The 23,524-nt window shown below is 30.8% G+C and overlaps 1 protein-coding gene across 6 annotated transcripts in view; it reads right to left on the bottom strand.

The window, feature by feature from the left end:
* Window positions 1–23,524, bottom strand: part of LOC100748857 (hepatocyte nuclear factor 4-gamma) — a 53,214-nt gene that overhangs the window by 7,552 nt on the left and 22,138 nt on the right. For 3 of the 6 annotated variants that reach the window (XM_012390809.3, XM_012390807.3, XM_003492900.4), the window contains 2 exons: window positions 2,455–2,656; window positions 753–847 (listed from right to left, as the gene is read on the bottom strand). In XM_012390809.3, the coding sequence (XP_012246232.1) occupies window positions 753–847; window positions 2,455–2,656 (297 nt within the window). Of the gene's footprint in view, window positions 1–752; window positions 848–2,454; window positions 2,657–5,975; window positions 6,107–7,727; window positions 7,806–23,012; window positions 23,429–23,524 lie in introns of those variants that run through there. The other 3 variants (XM_012390810.3, XM_033323293.1, XM_033323292.1) reach the window with 3 other exon arrangements.

Here is a 23,524-nt window from a genome sequence, read left to right as displayed (position 1 = left end):
AACAAAACAAGAAAATAGAAAGCTCATTTCACTCCAGTGATGACTTATAATGTACACAATTGACTCATTCTTACAAGCCCTTCTGTATACCGGCATATTTTCTTTGAGTCACTAATTAACTGCTTGAGAAGCCTAATGTTTTTGCACTTTCTTTTCTTTTTATTTTATCACGTATACTTCGTTTTTTTTTGTCATATTATAAATAAAAAGAAATATTTTTTGACAGATAAAATTATTACAAATATTAGGAAAAAGCATTATTAAGCTTTTTTGGAACTTTTGCAACGTCATTTATTGTATATATAAACTTGATTATAGCTTCAAGTTACTTTTGCTACTCATGATTCGATTTAACGTTAATCTTAAAAAAAATTGTTTGATAAGTTAAAGAATTTGAATAGAGTTTTCAGTGCTAATATTAGCTTCCATATCAAAGTTTATCATTCCACAGAGGTGGAAACTATAAATTTTTAATTAATGATTTAAGGTAAGTTTCCAGTCACCTAAAAAGCCCACAAACCGGTTAGGCTATTATAATTTTTCACAAATAATATCAAAGTCGTATAAAATCTTACTAATAACTTACAAATAATAGTAACTTTTTCCTAATTAAGTATATCGCTTGCTATAATTTATTTTATTAATAATATAATCGCCCATTCTTAGTTCTAATGATCATATGGAAAGAGACGCGGAATATTTATTGAACATGAAGATATTTATTAAAATGATGTTAGAATTTTTGCGCATACCTTCCTTTTTCATGCCAGCTTTGAAACATTTCCTTAATCTGCAGTACCTACATTGATTCCTCTTGTCCTTATCTACTACACAATTTCTACTAAATCTGCAACAAAAAAAGTATTACATTTTCAATAATTTATAGATTTTATTATATAGCAATTATACCGTATAATATATGGAGAAATAAGAAAATAGTTTGAAGAAAGAATTCACTAATCTAGGATTATATGAGATAAGCACTTAATGAATTCATGAATTAATTATTCACTGTTAAAGTTGATGTATCCTTTAACAGATACGAAGAATGAGAATTGATTATAATAAAGGAATAATTTGCAACGTGTTTCATTTTGAAATATTGAAGATTACAAATGAGGATTAACTTTTCATAATAATTTTACTTAGTATAATTCGCTAATAATAAAGCTATCAAGTAATGTTCATTAATATCTCCAATATATGTATGTCGTAATCAGTTATTATATAATCTTACTTCACATTCGTCATATTTTACAATATGAGAAATTTATAACTAAGTTTAACGAACTTATATAACATTTTGGTTTGTATCTACTTCATAATTTGAAAGCTAATTACCATATAACCTTATTTGATGCTTAACATATTTACTACAATCAATGATTTGAAAAATATGCAATTTGCAACAGGTTGAAGTGAGTACATCAATATATCATTGATATTAACATTTATCATTATAAACGAAAATATGTAGTTGATAATATGAGCAGTTTTTATCGAATATTACATAAGAATATTGTAAGAACATTTATCAAAAACTGCTAACATTAAAATTATCAAACAATTTTCAATTTTTCATTAGCCTGATTTTTGATAATTCAAGTGCAAGTCATCTAAGTTCTAAATTTCCAAATATACCTCCAGCTTATTGTTAAAAATACATTTCCCATTAAATCTATATCTTAACTGAAATTTAAAAATTAAATCGTTAAAATTATTATTAGGTGTTGTTAACATCTTGATTTCTACAAATATTTCGTTAATTTGTTAATTCGTTATATTATACGTATTTAAGAATAAAAAATAACTTGCTTAAAAAAATTAGAATAAAGACTTTAATTTATATATAACATGAATGAAATTTCAAGAATGATACCGAATTTATTCACTGACCGACAAATTTTCACTACTAGCTCATTCGAAAATGTTATCAATTATCACGAAAATTCATTAGTCATAGATATTTCTTAAATGGGAGATACAGCTTTTAAAACTAAACGAAAATATTTGAGTTTTAAATAGAGATAAAACTTCTAAGCAGATAAGTCATGGAGATTTTTACAAGTGCAATATTTCAAATATTTCATAAAAGTGAAATAAATCGCTCATTTTTCTCTGAAGCGAGATCCTCCGTTGTGTCTTATGACATAAATATCTTATGTTTAAAACTATTGCAATTATAATTAATACTCGATTAATTGAATTTCTGCCGATTGAATTCACTTATTCAAATATGAGCTCCTATTATGTGAAGGAAAATAATAGATAGTGAAGGGGAGGGGGGAAATATGGTATGCTTCTATTACATGAACTTTAACTATACGTATCGACTCCAACAAACATACTGTTTGCCTGCCGACAAGTTCAAATAAATGAAGTTGGCCTCCAAAAATTTATTCCGGCCCCGGGTGAAGATCTAATTTTAAAGGAAAGGAGAAGAATTTCACCAACCTGCAGGTGTAAAGATGGTTCTTTCTGACTGATCGCCGGAAAAAACCCTTGCATCCGTCGCAAGAAGCAGCGCCATAGTGCTTACCAGTTGCGCGATCACCGCAGATCGCACAGTGCTGCGAAAGCACGCCACCTACCCCCGATCCTGGCAAACTGAGAACCGATCCTCCAGCTGCGCCCGCCCCCATGCTTAGATCGGCATCTGTAATATGACGAATTTTCATTTACTATTTTATTTGTAGATAAGTGAAACTTAACAAAAAATTGGTGATCATTTTACCGTATTCAAGAATTTCGAAAAGATACTATACGTATTCTGATAGTCACTAATTCCTTTTTCCTAGCATACAGCACTGATAGCTGTGAATATGGTTTCCAATTAATTCAACGAATCCATTAGGAAGAGAACGAAACATTTTACTTCGAAAATTTGTTCACGAAAAATTTGATTAACGTGGTAGTAATGAAAGGAATTATCCACACTAGATAAAATTATACGTTTATTTGTAATGCGTAAATGTACCTGTTTATATACACATCAATCATTGTAAATATATGTCGTATCTTCATTCCCTAACTATCCAAATAATCCTCCAGCTGTTTATCATTTTCTATTTGCTGTGTTAGTGCTTCGTATCTCTTCGACAAGTCATTTATCATAGCTAACTGTGTTTCAACTTTCTACTCGAGTATTTCTAGCCAAATACGACTATTTAAGCTGCGTTAAAATAAAATTCCAAAGGGCTAGAAATATGTATTTGTTACAAATATAATCGAAAAAATTCAAATTAAGCCGTCAGATTACAACAAATTTTTCTTCCGCCTAAAATCACAAGCGAAACAATTCCACTGTAGACCTAGTTCGAACCAGACAGCTAATTGCAAGCTACGAACAATAAATGATCCACTTTCAAGCAGACTTATGAATAGATAGCTCCTATCGTAGCTGTACAGATTGCTATGTACTTTACTCATTTGTCTAGAAATATCTTCCCAGAAAATACGAATTGGACATAATTTTACATATAAAATGCAAAATTAAAATAGAAATATAAATATATCTTATCTTTATCAAATTAATGATAATCTAGAATCAAATTCCGATGTCCTGCCAACCAACAAACTTGACATCAATTCAATACATTATTTTTATTTGTTTGCGTTTAAATCAATAACCTTGGTTCAATAAAGATCTTCCTGAATATCGATTCAAGTAACATGAAAAAAAAACCTAAACGGTATAAATATAATCTAGCAAACGGATAACATTTCCTAGATAGGATAAAACCAAAATCTTGTTCCGAGAACGAGGATCATTTCTTTATCGATACGAGACATATATACCTATAAATGTCGATATTTAGTGATAAAGAGCGTCGGATACGTCGATTTCTATGCTAGCGCGTTTTCTTCACGAATCTTCTGTTAACAATAAACCTACTGATAAGTCGCGTTCTTTATCAATCACGAATACGAATGTACATGTGTTCATGAGTTAGATACATTGTTGTCTTCCCGGGGAAATTTTCAAGGAAATAATTACAACTTTATAAATAGATCTGCATGATTTTCAGGAATGACTTCTTCTTATAAAAATACAATTCTCAGCAACTTGAAATCTCTGGATGTCCAACTTTACGCTCATGCGACGATACCGAGGAAATTCTCAGCTTCGTAACGATTGTTTTTTTTCCATCTTAACTATGTTATTTAGTTTTATCATAGCTATGGAATATTTATACTTTTCATAATTTCCGGTGTTACGTGAAATTTTGCAATTAAAAATTTTCAAGAAAATTCACGGAAACAATATTAAAAATCCAAAGAACTTGTTAGCTTGAACGCTGAATTCTTCAAATCTTTGATTCCTAAATTTTCTACTATTGAATTAAAAATACAAGTTCTTCGACAACCGCGGAAGATAAACGAAGAAATCGACGACTAGAGAGAAAAAGCTGGAAACTGTTCTCTTTATTGTTCCAACTGGTCAGAGTGTATCAATGATCACTGGGAACAGGACCAGACGTTCAAATATTTATCCATCTTGTTTTCGTGTTATTTTTAAAATTGTTCGCGATAGTCGTTAAGAAATCGTACTAATACCGCCGTAAAAATAGGTGAGGTATCAGTGTTGGGATAACAAGCGGCTTAAGAGGCATAACGTTGGAATAATACGAAAGAAGGAGCCAGAAGTGTTAGCACTTGCTGAAACAGGAGGCAAGAGTTTCGCTACTGTATTAACATTGAATACTTTCGGTAAGAGATGTATATGTGCATATAGTGAAATAAGGCGAACAACAAAGTGAGATTATATTGTTTACAAAATAAATATTTGTCCGAAAAGGAAAGTAATTAAGCCAATAATCTCGAAGTAAACAAGAAAAATTGCAATATAGCTAATTGCGGAAAGTTAGATAAAACTTATTAAATATTATCTGAAATGAAAAGGATTAATCTTTTGTGTATTCAAATTTAACCATGACTCAACAAAGAAGGTATCAATATGATTAAATATTTTTATATATATATATATTATTTATTATACAACAATAATTAAATAATCATCATTTACGTTCCTTTTAAATAAATAATGTTATATGAAATTGTTTGTTATTTTATTTTCATAAATAAAGTATCGAATTTTTATTTCACTGCGATCGAGAGACGATAAGCTATTGCACAGAAATTACAGTTTTATTTTCACGCGGTAAAAACATGGAGTTAGGTCATCACGGGGTTAAGTATGCAAAGTACTTAGGGTCCTTGAGATAATATTTGAATATTCCTGATAAACTATTGCAAAAAGACTTTCAGCTCGCTATGAAATACCGATAACGTTAAATCTTCAAGTATCTATTACCATTATAATTCAATCTAATTACTAATTCTATTATGATGTTCTTTTCTAATTATACAATTTTGCTTAGTATACGCTTATTGATTCAGCATTAGTAATTCGTGTATTATTGTGGCCTTTAATAATTTACTATAATTATAAGCCTATTAAATTGCTATAAAATAAATTGTGTGAAATACTTTTAATTCGTCAATACAATACAATTTTAATTTTTTTTCAATTTTATATTATTAACGCAGTTGATAAAAAATTGTTACTAATAGGTTTCATAAGTATTTCTGTATTTATATCTATATATATTATTATAGTCATAAACCATATATACCATTTATACTTTTTAAAACTCACACTTTTGACATTTTAAGTGATGAATTTAGGGGTCTTACAAAGTAAACACTTTGTAATATCTCTAATCCGAGAATTATCTTCATCTATCAAACATCGACCATATTGTCAACAGAGTTCAGTCAACAGTAAGAATATCTTGACGAAGAGAAACGAGACCATCGTAAAAGTATTTCATAATAGGACAAGATAGGAAAAAGAATGAATGCTGATTGCGATGGAAAATGATGTAGGAATAAAAATTAATTAACCGTATGTCGTAAATTATTCCAAGGACCGTTCACTGTTTTTCCTTCTGCATATATTTTTTTCATAATACCTGCAATGTCTCGTGCGCATAAGATACAAACGAGTTCTGCATTATCGGTCGTAACAAGCTTTTTTCTTCATTTTTCTGACCCAGTGACATCTCACGTTCTTATCTTGCAGATTTTCCACGCTTTCTGGCCGTGATAGATAAAGGATTCCTTTGAATAATAAAACAGCGGACAGATGCTATTTAACGCATGCCACTAGACGATGCATAGTTTAATACGTTTAACAAGAAATATTCCACAAGATCAAGAGATTGTTGAACACTTACTATCGAATAAAAATTACTTTTTAAATTGTTTTATGGCCAATGTTAATATCATTCGATAATGCTATTCAAATGTTAAGCTTCAGTTTAATGTTTATAAGAAATATTTTATGTACTTTTCTGTAAAATTGCATATACAAAAATGGTGTTATGTACGCACGTGAGGGAATATTTTGTTGCATAGATAATGTATAGGTTATGTTTTTAGCAATTAAAAATTTGGAGAAATTTTTCCATATGAAATTTTGTTTGTATGAAACGATTATTCTAAATGGATTTTAAAATGCAGACATTCTCGAGACATGAATAACGGAAGCGGATAAATATCACTGAAATTCGAATTATTTTTTTGAAAATAAAGCCATGGTATAATGCTCGACCTTGATGATGAAAAGGAAACCATCAGCCATTCATACCACTCATTGAAATCTTCAATTCAATACTGAACAATTATTTAATTTTGTTAATATACAACACGAATAATAATTATAATTAATGATATTTCACATATCATTCAAATATATCATTTATAATATATAAATTAGACAGCAATGTGTGGCATAAATTTGATTTTTAAACTTTGTGTTACACAAACTTATCATGCGTTATGTTTTATTAGTTTCTGAAAAAATACTTTGCAAGCATTCATTGACATGCATATGCATAATTCCTTAGGTTATCGATGTTTAGTCTTTTATATTCAAATTTTTATTTTCATTATAAAAATAATATATAGATGCCTTTAATGATGCAAGCATAAATGAAAGTATAATGGATCATTCACATCGTTTCAAATGAAATGCAAGTATAAAATTTCCGTTCGATAAGTTTAAAATACTTAAGATTAAAAAAGTAAATTTTTATGCAACTAATATTATTGCGTAAAGAATATTATTGTTTTTACAAGTAATAATCAAATTGAAACTATTTAGTATATATTAATTAATAACGTGAAAGGAATGGTTTTAAATGGTTGACATTCTTTATTTACTAACATTTCATTAAAAGATGTTCAATGTATATACATACAAATTCACGTTTCCGGTTTTTAGGAAGTGTCAATAAATCAACAGTAAAGATGGAATGGAAGAAAGAAAGTTGATGAATTACATTAAAAGCGCTTACTTGAAATTCATATTAAATTCAAATTATTATCACACGTGTATTGTCGAGTATACGAAGGAATAGAAAATTTGTATATAAAATGATGAAAACGTCGATTCAACGGTGATGTGGTTTGTGAGAGGGAGAACAGCTATTAAAATCAAGTAGCTTACGAAATGATTTATGTATTTCATAAATAATTCAAATTTAAAATTCCTTAAATCGCAAGCCATGTTCAGCAAACCACTATTTACTAAATATATTAAATTAACGTTACAATTGAAATTTAAATGAATAAGAAATAAATATTTTCTCAGTGTTAGTTTTTAGGTTAGGAAATATTTTGAATAATCCATTACATGATAGAAAGTTTAATTAGAACTATACATTATCTTATCTGCAGTTGATCCAAATATTTTAAAACACCCGGTATAGATGGTCTGTTCTTTCACGTCAGTTTACTTCCTGTATACAAAGAAAATTTTTTCATCATAAATATGCGACAGAGTATAACTATATCGATAATACATCGATGCTGTGATTATGTGAAATATAATATATCGATTCTATTTCGCATCGCATACCAAAGTGAACGAGACCTGCCTTAACTCGAGCCAAAGTCTAGTTCCTGACCCTATTCACTGGTATCTTTCAACGATTGTGTCTCTGATTATACGTCTCGATACTCTTCCAGCCAGTACAAATTTCATTCTAAACGTATGGAACATATCTGCAATTTATAATCTGATGACTCAAAGTATCAAAAGAAAGATGGGAATAACTTTTAATTTAAAAGGAATTCATTGTTATTGTTATTAATTTAATTTCTATTTACTATAGTATTAATTATTGTCAAATGAAATTTTAAAATATCTATTTCCAAAGCTTTGGTTCATTTAATTATCTCTGAATTTATATTCTTTTCTAATCTAATGAAGCACAAACAAACATCTTAGATCATCCAGTATAATGATTTCTACCTCCTCCATTATCTTACTATTAATATGAACATCACACACAATATCAGTAACAAACATATATACACATGTGTCACCAAAAAAGGAAACAACACATATAACGAGATCGGGACACGCGTTAAGCAATTAATTGGTGCAATGAAATTGTCCTAACCTCAAACCAGTCTGATCATTTTTCAGTGAAAATAAATTAAGTGGGAAAACGAAATGAATCTTAAGGGAACAAGAAAAGAGGATGACAAAAGGTGATAGTGTTTAAAAAAATTCTTGCTTTCTTATAAACACGCATCCGCTAACTCTAGACTATTTTGCTGACACGCGATGACAAGCAGAACTTGCAGAACTGACCCTCATGACGTAATCATCGCGATTCACTATATGTATAGCAGCTTATTCTACCTCCTCTCCCAATCTTCTCCACAATGCTTGTACGTAGCCATTCTATTTCATTCGATTGATGTATATGTATGTGCATATATGTAATATTCCAAATTTTTTTATTTGTAAAGCTATATTTGTATAATAATAATAATTTGTATAAAAAACTAAAGTTAGAAATAAAAGTAAATGAAGAATGAAGCTTGTGAAATGCCTTAACAAAGGAAATAGTGAGTTTAAATAAATATAAATATAATTTAAAAATACATACAAATTAAATTTTTGAGGTTACAATAAATATAAATATAAATATAAAAGATTTAAATAAAAAATTTGGTCTTCCAATGTAAATAATTCAGCAGAAATAACATAAGATATAATAGCTAACATAAGCCAGTACAAATATACGAATTTGGAGAGTTTCCAATTTGTTCTAAAATTAATGGCTGTTTTCTGACTGCAATTAACGATCGTGAGAATGACTGAACAATTTGGCAATAGCTCTTTCCAAACTTACTGCAAACTTTCACTTTGCTCACAGTTGTTGATAAGTTCCAAGATTTCCTGTAGGAGGATTGGAAGAAACACGTGGGTTAATGGTGATATGTTTAAAATGTATATGAAGTGTTTCAAGGTTATGGAAGCTCTACAATTATGTACCTAGTAGAAAGCGAATGAAGAATCAAACGAACAAGAAATGAACTTCATTAGATGTCGTATTTTGTATGCAACGTTATATAATTACGAGAAATAAAAACTAACATTTAGTAAATCAGGAATATGTTGTAAAACCTTGTAATTTTATGGTCAATAATAAATTATCGTTTCTCTTTTCCTTTTGTATACTCGTAGAATCCTCATATTTGTCTGTATATTTCAGAATATTAATGGGCAATGTATTAATATTAATTTCGTTTTATGCTTAACCTTGCAGTAAACTCCAGTCATTAATCCTCGAGTTTGTGATAATCACTTGAGAGAGTATAATATATATCCTATACATTTTTTACCATAGTATGTTGTACTACTTTACTTGTTATATCATATAAATGAAACAAATTAATGATCATTATCTTAATGCTTTAAATATTTTAATACTTCGACATACCAATACTATTCCAATACCTCAATAACTAAACGACTACGCAATTGTCGATTTTCTAGCTTCCCGTAGAAATTACTCTTCATAACGATCACAATTTACATTTTCCAAACACTTGTACAGAAAAGTAGCGCAGAATTATAAGAGAATTCGGAGATTAGCTTGCAATCTTTTTACGGATGTTCCGCCACTGTAAGAGAGCCGCAACATGCAAATGATGCACACGTGAGCATAAAGAGAGTGGCGAGCGAATAAGTAAAGTGTCGCTAGAGCAAAAACACCTGTCAGCTAGTAATCCCCCTTTTTGTCTCTGTTCCTCCAGTAGGGAATTATTGAGTAACACCTTGATACCGTGCAAGCAAACCAGCCATTTTGTAACACCACATCCAATACCACAAAAAAAAACTAGAATGACTGAGTGCTGACCGGACCTTGATCTCGCGGACAAGATACTGGCATCTCATCTATTTTTTCGTTCCTGACGACTCGAATCTAATTCTCCGGCTGATCGTAAACATCACTGACTACTTGATTGGGTAGTGTCATGGTGACAAAAGGAGGATGTTTTTGTTTCATGAAACCTTTGACACTTTTGCTGGAAACTTCGGCACCTTTTTGTAGGTTATGTTGCAAGAATTTAATATCATAGTGAAATAGGAAGAGATAAGAATGTTTTTGTTTTATGAATGGTTTAGATTCTACCTTTAGGCGCTGTTCGAAGAATTTAATATTACGATTGAATATTAAGAGACGAGTAATGAAATGAAAATATTCTTTAGTCAAAGATAATTTCGACTAATGTAAAAATTGTTAGAGATGACTCATGATTTTTGGCGACATAATTGTAGCCAGTGTTGCGTACTTATGTGAATGTTCTTTAAGATATTTTCTCTTTTCCTAAAACAGAAAGCTCCTAAACACCTTTTTTACCGTTATGTTATAACATAACCTCAAGAAACGTAATTTTCGTCAGAATACTGAATAATTCAATAATGAAACCAGAAATGATAGAATAGAATATAGAATAACAGAATAAAATAATAATAAACGAATCAAATCGATAATTAAATAATTCACAATGAATTATTGACCTTCTTAATACACTAACCTTACTGTTATTTTGAATAATTCAGGAATGTAATTCTTTCGAGTACCTGAATAATTATCACCAAAAAACTGAATAATTAATTAGATACTACATCTAGATTTAAATGGCGTACACGTGTCTACATGTTAACTACGTATCATTTCATAATCTGAGGATCACGTAAATCCACCTCAGACATATTTACACATGTGCGACACTAGACAAATTTTACGTAACTCCGATGTGAGCCTATATAACTGCTAAAATTAGTGGCGAAAGAACGAAGAAAGAGTTGATTGAGTGCAATCAACACAAAGAGTAACGCCAACAGATATCGGATTTATTTCGATCTAACTTTGCTGAGATCTACGAACTTTTATGTCTATATCTCACGCTCGTTTCAACGAAGAGAAAGATTTTAAAAAATATCTTGAAGATGTTTAGATTGCAAGAAAGACTCGAATTTGAGAAATTTTTTAAATGAAAGCATATAATTAATTTGACATTGCGAGTTGGAATACCTGTATCATTTTTCCAAGGATGATTGCAAGGGAATTTTACTCGGAGATTTCTTAAACCACTGTCTATATTTAACATTGATTTTTTTATTTGAACAGTTGGAATAATAAATGAACAATAAACAGTAAAACAAACATTTCATCGATACAGTCGATTTAGTACATTAGAAGTGAAAAAATGAAATTACTGTTGCAATTGTAGAAATATTTTGTACATTGAAAGATATTTAAATAATTCAAATATTCAAACATTCAAAAAATTGTACAGTAGTAAAATAGATAATTTATTCAGTCTTAAGGTTAAAGAAGAATATTCCTATGTAGTTTGTTTGTGAAGTTTTTGCTGATTCGTCATGATTGAACATACATACTTGCATAAAACGCAATACTTCGGCATGGACTGCCTAACACTAACCTCAAACACGAATCCGTAAACATGAATTTCAATGTAAATTCTCCTTAATGTACATGCGCTTCGATCTGTGCCTTTTGTCATGCAAGAATTTCATTTAGTATTACCATCAAACAATTGCAGAACAATTATTTTCAAGAGTACGTTGTGTCACTAAAAGATGGCATCGATGGCTATTTATGATTAATTTCTGCAATTTCTATTCATTTCCTCTCTCTTCTGATGCACAAATGCGCAGACAAAAATTTTCGATCCTTTGATTCATCGATTTGACCCACTGATCTAATCATTCGGCAATCGTTATTGAATGTCCAGCAAGAATGTCATACTTAACCAAGATGTCCAAGAACAAACACGTTTCTAGCGTGCAAATAATTACTTAGGGCCACGGCCATGATTCTTGGAAAAATTGCAGTAGAAGTATCCGTGGCCTTCTAATCGAAATCTTCGCCAAAAAAAAAAAAAAAAAAAAAAAAAAAAAAACGAAAATCTATACAGTTCCCGTTAAAATATCTTTTATGAATATCTTTCCTTTTCTTAATTAATGACGTGTAATATGCGATACTTTGCTTTATTTTAAAATAGAGTCGATTCAAGCGTAGATGGCATTAATTATTAATGACATTTATAAATTACATAAAATTTAATATTAACTTGATAAGATTTGTATATGTAGCGGATGTGAATTCAATTATTTCATATTTAAATAACAGTAATTATTTGTAAAAATGAATTCTATATTTCTAGAATAATTATTTGTTATTTATCATATTTCTCTGAATACTAACAATTTCTTTTCTCCTAAACAGTTTATCTGAAAATTTATTCCTCTTCTACAAGTTTATCTTGCTCACAGGAACAGAGATACCAATTAATCAGACTGATATATACAGGGGAGTAAAAAAATACGCAAGTCCATCATTCTTACAAATCTTAGTCGATATATTAACGCTTATATATTTGCTATTCAACTTTGCCAACAAACCGCTATTTCCAATGCAAAAGGAAGAAAAGATAAATTGTTAAGATTCTTCTTCAAATGCAAACATTCGTGATGAACAAAAAGTGGAAATTATGCAACAATCAATGAAAATATGAATAAAAAGTCGAAGAAGAGTATAAGGTATGCAAATAAAAATTAGTTTTATAATGTTTTAATGTCAGGCATATTCATGTTCGTTCATGAATGTAAACCCGACGACGTCAACAGATAAATGTTTATTTTGATTCATACCAGAATTTCTATAATATGTGGCGTGCGATTCTTTTTCTTCTTTTTTTCGATATTTATCACTGTACTTAATGTATTATTAATGAGTATAATGACTACGATTATGAGGAACAGCGTGACGCTATTGATATTTATAATGTACATATATCTTTATAGATATATCTGGGAAAAGGTAATAAAGAATGGAATTAACCTATAACCTGTAAAAGTAAAAAAAGCCTGTAAAAGTAAAAAAAACCTGTAAAAGTAAAAAAAAAACGAAAGACAAAAAGAAAATGGCGAAATTCTATATTCTACTTCAGTTAAAAAGAACTATCGACGTGGAATTATGATTCGTTACGAAAATATCTGTTCCTAACCTATAACTCATTGTAAAGGAAATGAACTTATGATTCAAATTTTTCGAGGAATAATCTAATTATGAAAATCAAGAGTAGCGTTGTGATATAGGAAATCGACGACAGAGAAATAGAGGGAGAAGAGGAGGAAAAAGAAAAAAGAAATGGCGTTTTTATTGGCAACAAAAGAAATCTTAAGAGTAAAGCGATAAAAGACGTCGTCGACTGTGGTTCACGAACAAGAAACGTGGAAAGTTTTCCATGCTCGAAGGATGAAGCAGTTCTCATGTTTTTCTATTGATCTGTGATTAATTGTCCATTAAATGATCCCTTGTTAACGTTTGCTTGCATTACGCGTCATATTATTCCTTATATCATATTAACTTATGTTAATCAATATTCAATACTATATACTTTTAATGCAGTTATTTAACCTATTTTGTTGAAAATAATAAATAATAATTGTTTACCTATTTGGATGTTATGCAAGGTATTGTGCATTTAATTATGTATAAACATAGAAGAAATAATATTTCCTCTATTAAGGATATTCCAAGAACTTTAGAAAAGTATTTGTGATCTATATTAATCTGTGCAATATGTACTATCTTTCCTATTAGGTTTATTATTCATATCCTATTTCACACTATCGCATACTCTGCCTCCATATCCAACATCCAATATCCACTATCACATATCCAGTCCACAGCTCACATTTTCATCCCCCATTCCATGTACCTTATCTCACATCTCATACCCCCACACACGATGTTCCAAACTCATATTCCTCGTCTTATCTCTCACATTCCATCTTTCAATTCCATATCTCGTACTTCACATTCCCTTTCTCATATTTCATATCGCACATCCAGTATCTCTGGCCCTTAATTCTCAAAATCCTCAACTTCCCGTAAACCAATGAAATCAGTTTCCTTCAGAACTCACTTTCCAAATTTCATTCAGAACTCGGAAGAAATCGTTACTTAAATGTGAGCTATAGATATAGGATAGTAGGTATTAAATTTTGGACATACGATATGGAGTACGCGAATATCGCAGAAAGAGGGATGGAGGTCGTAGAGTCTAACGTGTAACTTTTAACTTAAGCTTGCATTTACCTTCTTAGGTATGGAAAATGAAATATCGCTTGTGATATATATGGTATGATGTACGTGTAACCTTTAACTTGAACTTGCATTTACCTTCTTAGGTATGGAAAATGAAGTATCGCTTGTGACATATATGGTATGATGTACGTGTAACTTTTGACTTAAACTTGCATTTACCTTCTTAGGTATGGAAAATGAAGTATCGCTTGTGACATATATGGTATGATGTACGTGTAACTTTTGACTTAAACTTGCATTTACCTTCTTAGGTATGGAAAATGAAGTATCGCTTGTGACATATATGGTATGATGTACGTGTAACTTTTGACTTAAACTTGCATTTACCTTCTTAGGTATGGAAAATGAAGTATCGCTTGTGACATATATGGTATGATGTACGTGTAACTTTTGACTTAAACTTGCATTTACCTTCTTAGGTATGGAAAATGAAGTATCGCTTGTGATATATATGGTATGATGTACGTGTAACTTTTACCTTGAGCTTGCATTTACCTTCTTAGGTATGGAAAATGAAGTATCGCTTGTGACATATATGGTATGATGTACGTGTAACTTTTGACTTAAACTTGCATTTACCTTCTTAGGTATGGAAAATGAAGTATCGCTTGTGATATACATGGTATGATATAGGATGTGAGGTACGAGATATGGAATGTAGAAGATGGGATAGGATTCGCCGATTAGTTAAATGCGCGCGTACTTACTGAACACTCAAACTCGATCTTCTCGAAAACGCAGCTATAATATGATGCCATAAATTACCAATGAATAGATAAAAACTGTAAATTAACAATAACAAAGGAACGATTGATTTAACGAAATGATATTTCATTAAATAATCCAACTAATAATTTTCGTTTATCGTTTTACGAAGAAGCACATCGAACGTCGATCGATTTTCTTCTAAGACTAGAAGCGATTTACGATCGTTCGCGCGTTGCATATTAACAACATGTGAATAGCATGAACGCGTACAAATCGCTGGAGTGTGCCTTTTTTTCTTATCTAGCAGAGAAACACGTGTCAGAATTGAAAACTGTTAATTGCATAATGAGACGGGAATCGCGAACTTCCTCAAGAAAACTGAAACGATTACATCACTTTATGTTTTAGAAAGTATAATCGCGACTCGACGCGGGAAAAAAGAAAGAAAAGATGTTGTTTCGATCTTTATTTAACGGCTAATTTATTATATAACTTTTCATTCCGACATTCGAACAACCACTTTAATATTTCCAAGTTAAATGAGGTTTCCCTACTTTCATTTTCGGGCTACGAAATATCCATCGTATGCTTCTATATATCTCCATTTACCGTTCCACATTTTGATTTGAATTATGCATAGAAATTATTCTTAGGGAACGTTCCACGAATGTTAATGGATTATACCGCGAAAAAATATTCTGTAACGAAGAAGATAAATTATAAGTCGGGTAAAGATAATTATGATTTAAGAAACAGATGATTTAAGATTGATATGCGATTCGGATAGAATATGGGATTTTAGGAAACATTTTGTGGAATTTTATTGAACGATGTTTGAAAGAGAGCAAGGGTAACGTAACGATTTTTTAAACTGATTCATCGTTTAATTTTAATAATTACCGCTTGGTGTACAACTGCAAATAATAAATTCGAAATAAGTGTGTGTATATTGCTATTGTTTAGAGGAAATATTTTCAAAATAATCAAAATAGTGATCGTTATGAGACTTTAAGTTTGGCTATTGAGAAGCCTTAAAACATTTCGTTTTGTATGTCTGATTTCAATGTTTTCTGTACTGTCTGAACAAAAATGAAGCAAGAAGCTCCTAGACATGATAACTTTTATTTTATTATGCTTAGAGTTTGTATAGAATCTGGCTCCATATATATAAAATTCTGCATTTTTGCTATTGAAACTTGGTTTTCATGATTTCCATTAATATTGTACTATAAGTACCTGTACAAGTAGAAATCCAATGAAGATAATTTAAGTATAGGTAGTTTTCAAGTTACAAATAAAGAAGATAGTGAGAATGACAAAAGAGATCGGAATATTCGCATTAATTATAACGTTGAATACGTTTAAAGTAAAGAAAACAAAATTCTAATGAAGTTTAACTTTCTTCCGATTGTTGGGAACAGTCGAGAGAAATTTTTCTTAATTTTTACTCTAATATTTAATCCTTCCACTGTGCTAAAAAATTACGTATAAACATATTCGACTGTACTTTTATTTCTGAACGCCCTTACACAAATAAACAAAAGCTATTGCTTGGAAAATATTTTGCAACTTATACGTAAGTTATTTAATTATCCGTTGACGTAGAATTGTAAATAGAAATTTGTAGCCTATAATTAGTAAGTTATCAGTTTACTGATATTATTATTTGAGAAACTTTATAAATAACAAATTACTATCTTATCTTGTAATATATATATATAGGGTGATTGGTAATTGGTGGTACAAACGGAAGGGGTGTGATTCTACGCGAAAAAAGAAGTCGAATATGTGGAATAAAAAAATTTTTTTTTTTTTAATTTTTCCATCGAGACAACGATCTAAAGTGAGGTGCGTCCTAACGTACCGCACGCGTACCGAGCGAAAATTCAAAGTCGATTTTCTCGAAAACGAAGCCTCGAACGAAAAATGTTTATTCTAAATTTTCGACTTCTTTTTTCGCGTAGAATCACCCCCTTTCCGTTTGTACCACCAGTTACCAACCACCCTGTATATACGTATATATATATATATGTTTTTAACGTAAAATTGTAAAATTTTAAATGAAGAGTGTACGATATACCCTACAATTAATATTATTACTTGATAAATTTTATAAATTACAAGACCTCGTTATTCCAAAATTACGAAGCCATAAAACATAAATATTTGATGGCTATAACTTGTGATATATACGTAATTGCTTAATAAATTACTATGTAAGATTACGCAATACCAGCTTAGCCTGATAATGAAAATGTACAAAAAAAAAGAAAAAGAAAAAAGAAAAACGTGTTACCAGTGAAGATGAAAATCGGATCAAGGCTATGAGGTTTCACGTATTCACAAGCATCAACCAAGCGTCTCCGATTGAACTAATACGCTAATATCAACACGTTCTATTGATTATGTAAGTGGTAGCTAATTGCATTTACGTTCTCGAAGGATTATAATTGTAAATGGTCACATTACACATAAGCACCTTTTTCCTTAACATTGTTATTTTACGTATAAGTAGCGATAAAAAGTTACATTTTTTCCGTCACAGCTACCTACTTCTTATAGCGATAATGCCAACGATTTCCATAGAAATGAATTAACTAATTCAAATTAGAAATTTTAATTTATCTGGCCGCGTGTTGCATTTGTAGAGAAGCAGAAATAACTTGTATGAATTAATGCAAATTAAGAATTCTGTCACTTTTTTCAATAACCTTGTGACGTTATTTGTAAATTATACAGGATATCGCGGTATTTAACAGCCAAACTTTGTCTCGGATGACGTGATGTCCAAATATTAATAAGCGTCACTGGATCTCCTAAAAACTCTTTTGCATTTTATAATTATGATATAATATAATACGATATACATTAACTATGAGCCAGCACATCTTCATTCTAACTCGATTCTTTGTATTTGTTACACGTGTTTTTTTTTTTCAAGTTAGGAATCTTTCCATCTTGCTTTTAAATAATTTATGTCTACTTGTTCGATATATTCTTTTTTGCTCAAGTTTATGCTGACATTGATATAATAATGTAATTACTAACGCGTTATAAAAGAACATTTTTTCACTCACTTAACACTAAATTACGAGAAAAACACCGAGTATCGTTTAATTTCTTTCATAACTCGATTACGTGTTATTATCCATCGTCAAATGTAAAACTACTTTTTCTCCAATGACGACAATTATGAGTGCCGGCTACTTACGAGTCGAATCACGATTTATTTTCTCTTCTCATAACCGTAGATTGCTCACGCGTGTTCTTTTTGACCTTTTCGTGGATTTATTGCAGATCTCTTTCTTTACACGAAAACCTACGTGTGTAAGTGTTTCCCAGAGAAAATATTTGAAGATTTACGGAAGATTGATGGAATATTCGAAGACCTATTAAGAAAATAATTATTGTACAACACGTACGACAATACAAGTATCCAAATAATTTTTTATAATGTTGTCAATGTTTCATATTATCCAGATGCATCATTAATATTCGATTATTTTGGAAAAGAAATGTTATTTTCACAAATTCATTTATCATAGAGCTGTATCGTAAATAATTGCAAATTTCCAGAGAAATAAAAATTAAAGTAACATTAAAAAAAATATTGTTCGCAATCGTCGTTCTTCTATGTATTATTTTAATTTATGGATTTGATCATGGCTTCTCCGCGACTCACATAAAGCTCCATTTCGATGACACTTATTTCAACGACCTAGGTGACCAATTGAGTCGTCCGCAAAGTAAATATAAATGGAAGTAAATATCAAAACATCAATGGATAGAGACAGTGGGACCCTTTTTGGACGAGGATAGAAAGAGACACAAGAGACTGTGTTCAAACAGAGGAACTAATTGTATATATGTATAGCGAGATTAGAGAGAAAGATACGTCGCGTGCGTGTCCTATTATATTACGTAAGGGAAATGAGCCAGTGGATTCTATCTTAGTGGTTAGACACCGTTTCCGATTGAGCTCGGGGAAATTTACCTGTTCCAACTTAAGAAAGATCTACTATATGTATAATATTCTAAAAAACACTAACCTCTAATATTGCAATGTGATCATTATCTGTATAATAAAATTTACCCCTTCTAAGCTGTATAATAGCTGAGTTTATGACAAGACGAATTTCCGACATTTCTTTAGATTGCTTAATTATCAGTTAGAAGCGTCGTGTAGAAAGTGAAAGCAAGGATAGCGATTACACACAGTGGTTAACCAACGAATATACGAAATTCCTGGCCATCGATTTTTCTTGGAGTTTAATGAAAGATTTCGGGCGCCATCTGTAAATGACAGTCAATGTAAATGCGCATGCGCAAAGATAACCCTATTAAATTCCTGATTGTATCTCTCGTTCCTCGTGATCTTTCTATTATAGAACAGCATGAAAATTTTGGTAGATAATAAGAGATTGAAATTATGGTGCCCGTTGACAACATAATTTGATTTGAAATAGATCTGGGTTTACTTTTGGGAAGGGAACAAAATTTCAATAATATTAGAGCAACGTCGCTATTTAATTCTAACACGAAGATCATACGAAGATAGAAGTGGCTAACTTTTATTTCGTCAGTATAACAAAAGGCAGATCCACTGCTTAAACGCTATAGAAGAATTCTTTTCATCCTATACACATTAAATCACTGTACATAAACCCTATCTGAATTTCAAATGTGCGATCACACTTTATAGGGTGGTTATGTGTACAATGTAAACGATTAAATAGTATCGTTGAAAGCATCGGCTAATGAAAATATTCTGAAATATAATAAAACAGAAGAATAATATATATTTCTAAAAATTCCTGTTTCTTTTCTCAAAGCTTTAAAGAATCCAATATGTCGAAAAATTTGAGAAATACCTTGATATACAACAAGGAAATGGCGCGATATTTCTAAAAAGTTCTCAAGTAAAGTTATTGGTACGTTAAACCACTAAGAAATTAAAAAGTCAATTACTTAGAAGCCGATACATTTATATTAAATACTTATCGGTATTTTCAGAAAAAATCCAAGTACTTCGAAATTCCGTAGAATAAAACGAAACATATCTTTTAAGACAATCCTATATAAAAATGTAAATGTTTTCATAGATTAAAAAGGCAAGGACGTACAATAGAAATAGAAGTACATAAAGTGGAAACGATCCGTCGTATTTTTCAGAGACACGTTTATACGACACGGCGACGGACTAACAGTATTAATAATTAATGCGAGTTCTTCCGACTAAAAGCTTCTTTTACTTGTTAATTCGCAATTCCCCTTCCGTTTGTCCACTGAATATGGCATTAACATAAGCAAACGGAGAAACGCACGAAAATAACCCTCAAATAACTGAAACGTTTATCTTGACTTCACGAGTTGTGATTAGTGGTGGTGGTGGTGGTGGTGGTGGTCCATGGAAAGGTTATGTCACTTTTCTTACAACAAACAGTTTGTATATTAGTCAATCGTTTTTTATATACATACATTCATTTTATGATTTTCAGGATTGCGGTGAGCACGAAACATCTTTATCTCATGATTATTGTCCTACTATTGCTTTTGTTTCAACCAAAGAAAATATTTTTAATATTCTAAGAAAATTTTGCATTTTACGCAATTTAAGAATAATTTACCCGTTGTAATCATTTTTAACAGTCACGTAAATTTCAACTGTTACAAACTTTATAAATCAATACATTCAAGCAGCCGAGTATCGTATGCGATCAGTATATACGTATAAAAATAAGAAAATAGGACGCTTCAAATACTACTGCTTGAAGAATTAGGATAGGCAGTCAAGTAATATATCACAATATTTTGATATTATATTATAGCATGTTAGTATTGTAGTTTACGTTTATGTGCATATATATTGCACATATACAGGATGTCCGACCTAACTCTGTCACTCTTAATTACTCTTTTATTTGTCATGATACGAAAAAATTATTTCAGAGAAAAGTTGTACGGTACCGATGGTGTCATACTGTGCTTTTATCTATTTGACTTTGCGATGATATTGAGATTAGCTTCATTTTTCAAAACATTACAAACTCGTTATTTTCGCAGCACCCGATATATGAATTATAAATATGAATTATAAATAAATATCGAAATATGAATTTTTAATTCGACGGAACAACATGGAGATTCCATAAAAAAATTTTAACGCCATCTTTACAGGACGCTCCAAGCTCAAATATGTCTTCCTATGTGCCAATTAATAAAAGGGAAAAGATTCGCGTGTATTTCAGAAGATTACTTGCCGAGATCTCATTGGTACCTGTTTCTTTCCGAAGATTATAAATCGTCCCGATTAACATAAACAACAAATTCCACGTGCTTAGTGACGACTAACAGATCACATAAAAAATGAAATTTTACGTTCACCCTACACTTGGTCAATCATGTATGTCGAAAATTACATAATTTTTTCATTAGCTCATCAGTTTGTTCTTCTGCTGCTTTTACTTTCTGTTAAAAATAAGTTGTCCTTACGAAATTCACAGAGAAAAGTATCATTAATTTCCCATTATATTTTTACTGTCATTACACAATTTTTAGCTCTTTACAAAGTTTCTTTAACAATTGATTTGGTATTTCTTTTAGCGCCTGGCTTTCCTTATTTCTGTTCATCGCTTCATTCGAGCTTTTTGGATAATTTCGTTTTATTTCGCTAATTCTTGTTAATCAAAATTCTATTTTAAGAAGATCTCTAACCTAACCTCGTTAAATTAATGAATAAAACCGAAATCAAATCTTAAGTTTGATTTTAATTATTCTGACATAATGAATTTAAATTTGGTTTCGATAAGTTTTAACAAATTTTTAATTTACTAAATTAAATTAAACGATTTCAATATCTGATAAAGATAAAAATAATATATATACATATGTATAAAAACAACTATAAGAGTTAATATAAAAATGAATACAATTGTGTGTGTATATATATAAATAGAAATAACAATACAAAAACAAAGGCAGAATTTCGGTGAAAAGTGCATTTTGTCATAATTCAGTTTATTATAGAGATATTTTTCTACCAAAATGTTCTACGATATTTTTTGAACACATGCTACTGAATAAAATTGGTAAAGAATCAAGCAAACTAAATTACCAAATATGGGTGGGCGTGCATTGATTAATTACGCGACGTAGGTTGACCTACTCATCGGGTGTCTTGAAAATTTTCTACTTCTCACGAAACAAGTGCTCGATTTAGTCACATACACAATTATATAATAACGATAATCGATTCCACAAACATGACGCGTTATGCCAGGATACGTTATTACTATCATTTAACAAATGTAGAGTAATTATTATTAATTGTAGATTCTCAGAACAGGTCAGGTAATGGAATAATCCATGTAAATAAACGTTTAGATTTCTCTAAACTAAATTAGCTAATTAAGTAACTCTTAAATAAGTAAACATACAATTTTTTAACATCTCGTATAACAAACCCTTCGCAGCTTCCTTTATGCTATTCACAAATTCACATAACTAATAAACTTTATTATTTACCAAAATCCGCTCCCAAATAAAGAAGCACAAAATTTAAGGACACCCTATGTGAGCAACCCTTCATCTATCACCTACGCGACTCAAAGAATCCCATAAAAAAAGAAAAAGACAAGATACTGACTATATTCATTGTACTTCCTAAACATTTGAAAAGTAAACATAAAGTCCATAAAAACACATCATATCAAAAATAACAGTGGTTGGTATCATAAGTTAAAGAGTCCTGAAACCGGTTAAAAACATGGCGATCAACCAAGACAAAATATTTACCTGCCAGCCCCATTTCCGAAACAGCGGCGGACGTGGCCTCGCTATCAGACGTGTAGATCTTCGATCAATCGTGCACGAGTTCTTCCGATCTTTCTCGGAAAAAATTCCTCGCAGGTGGCCTCCATTATCGTTCTTATCACCGAGACAACGACAGTAGCCCTGGCAAATTACGTTACGGTATGACCGCGGCCTTTAATTACGTAATTTCTCGGCCATCGCACAATCGTTTGTCGATCGAAGAGGAAACACACTCTAACCTAAACCGTTCCGTACAGTGAGTCAGTGCAACGAACTAAGAGGGAGGTTTGAAACACGATGGAGCCGCAGCAAACAGGTAGCTAAAACGCCGTGATGATAACTTTCATTTGTTTCATGACAACGTCGCAAAGACGACTGCCTGGCAAGCAGCTGGCGCGTTTTGCGCTCGGCTCGTGGCTAGAGAGTGGGGATAACTCGAGTCTACCATAGGAATGAATATAGCGCGAATCGCGGCGATAGTTAGAAATGAGGGG

This window comes from Bombus impatiens, unplaced genomic scaffold, assembly GCF_000188095.3.
Source record: "Bombus impatiens unplaced genomic scaffold, BIMP_2.2 scf_0896, whole genome shotgun sequence".
Lineage (NCBI taxonomy): Eukaryota > Metazoa > Arthropoda > Insecta > Hymenoptera > Apidae > Bombus > Bombus impatiens.
Note: the sequence above shows the minus strand (reverse complement) of the source record. Positions and strands in the feature narration are given on the sequence as shown.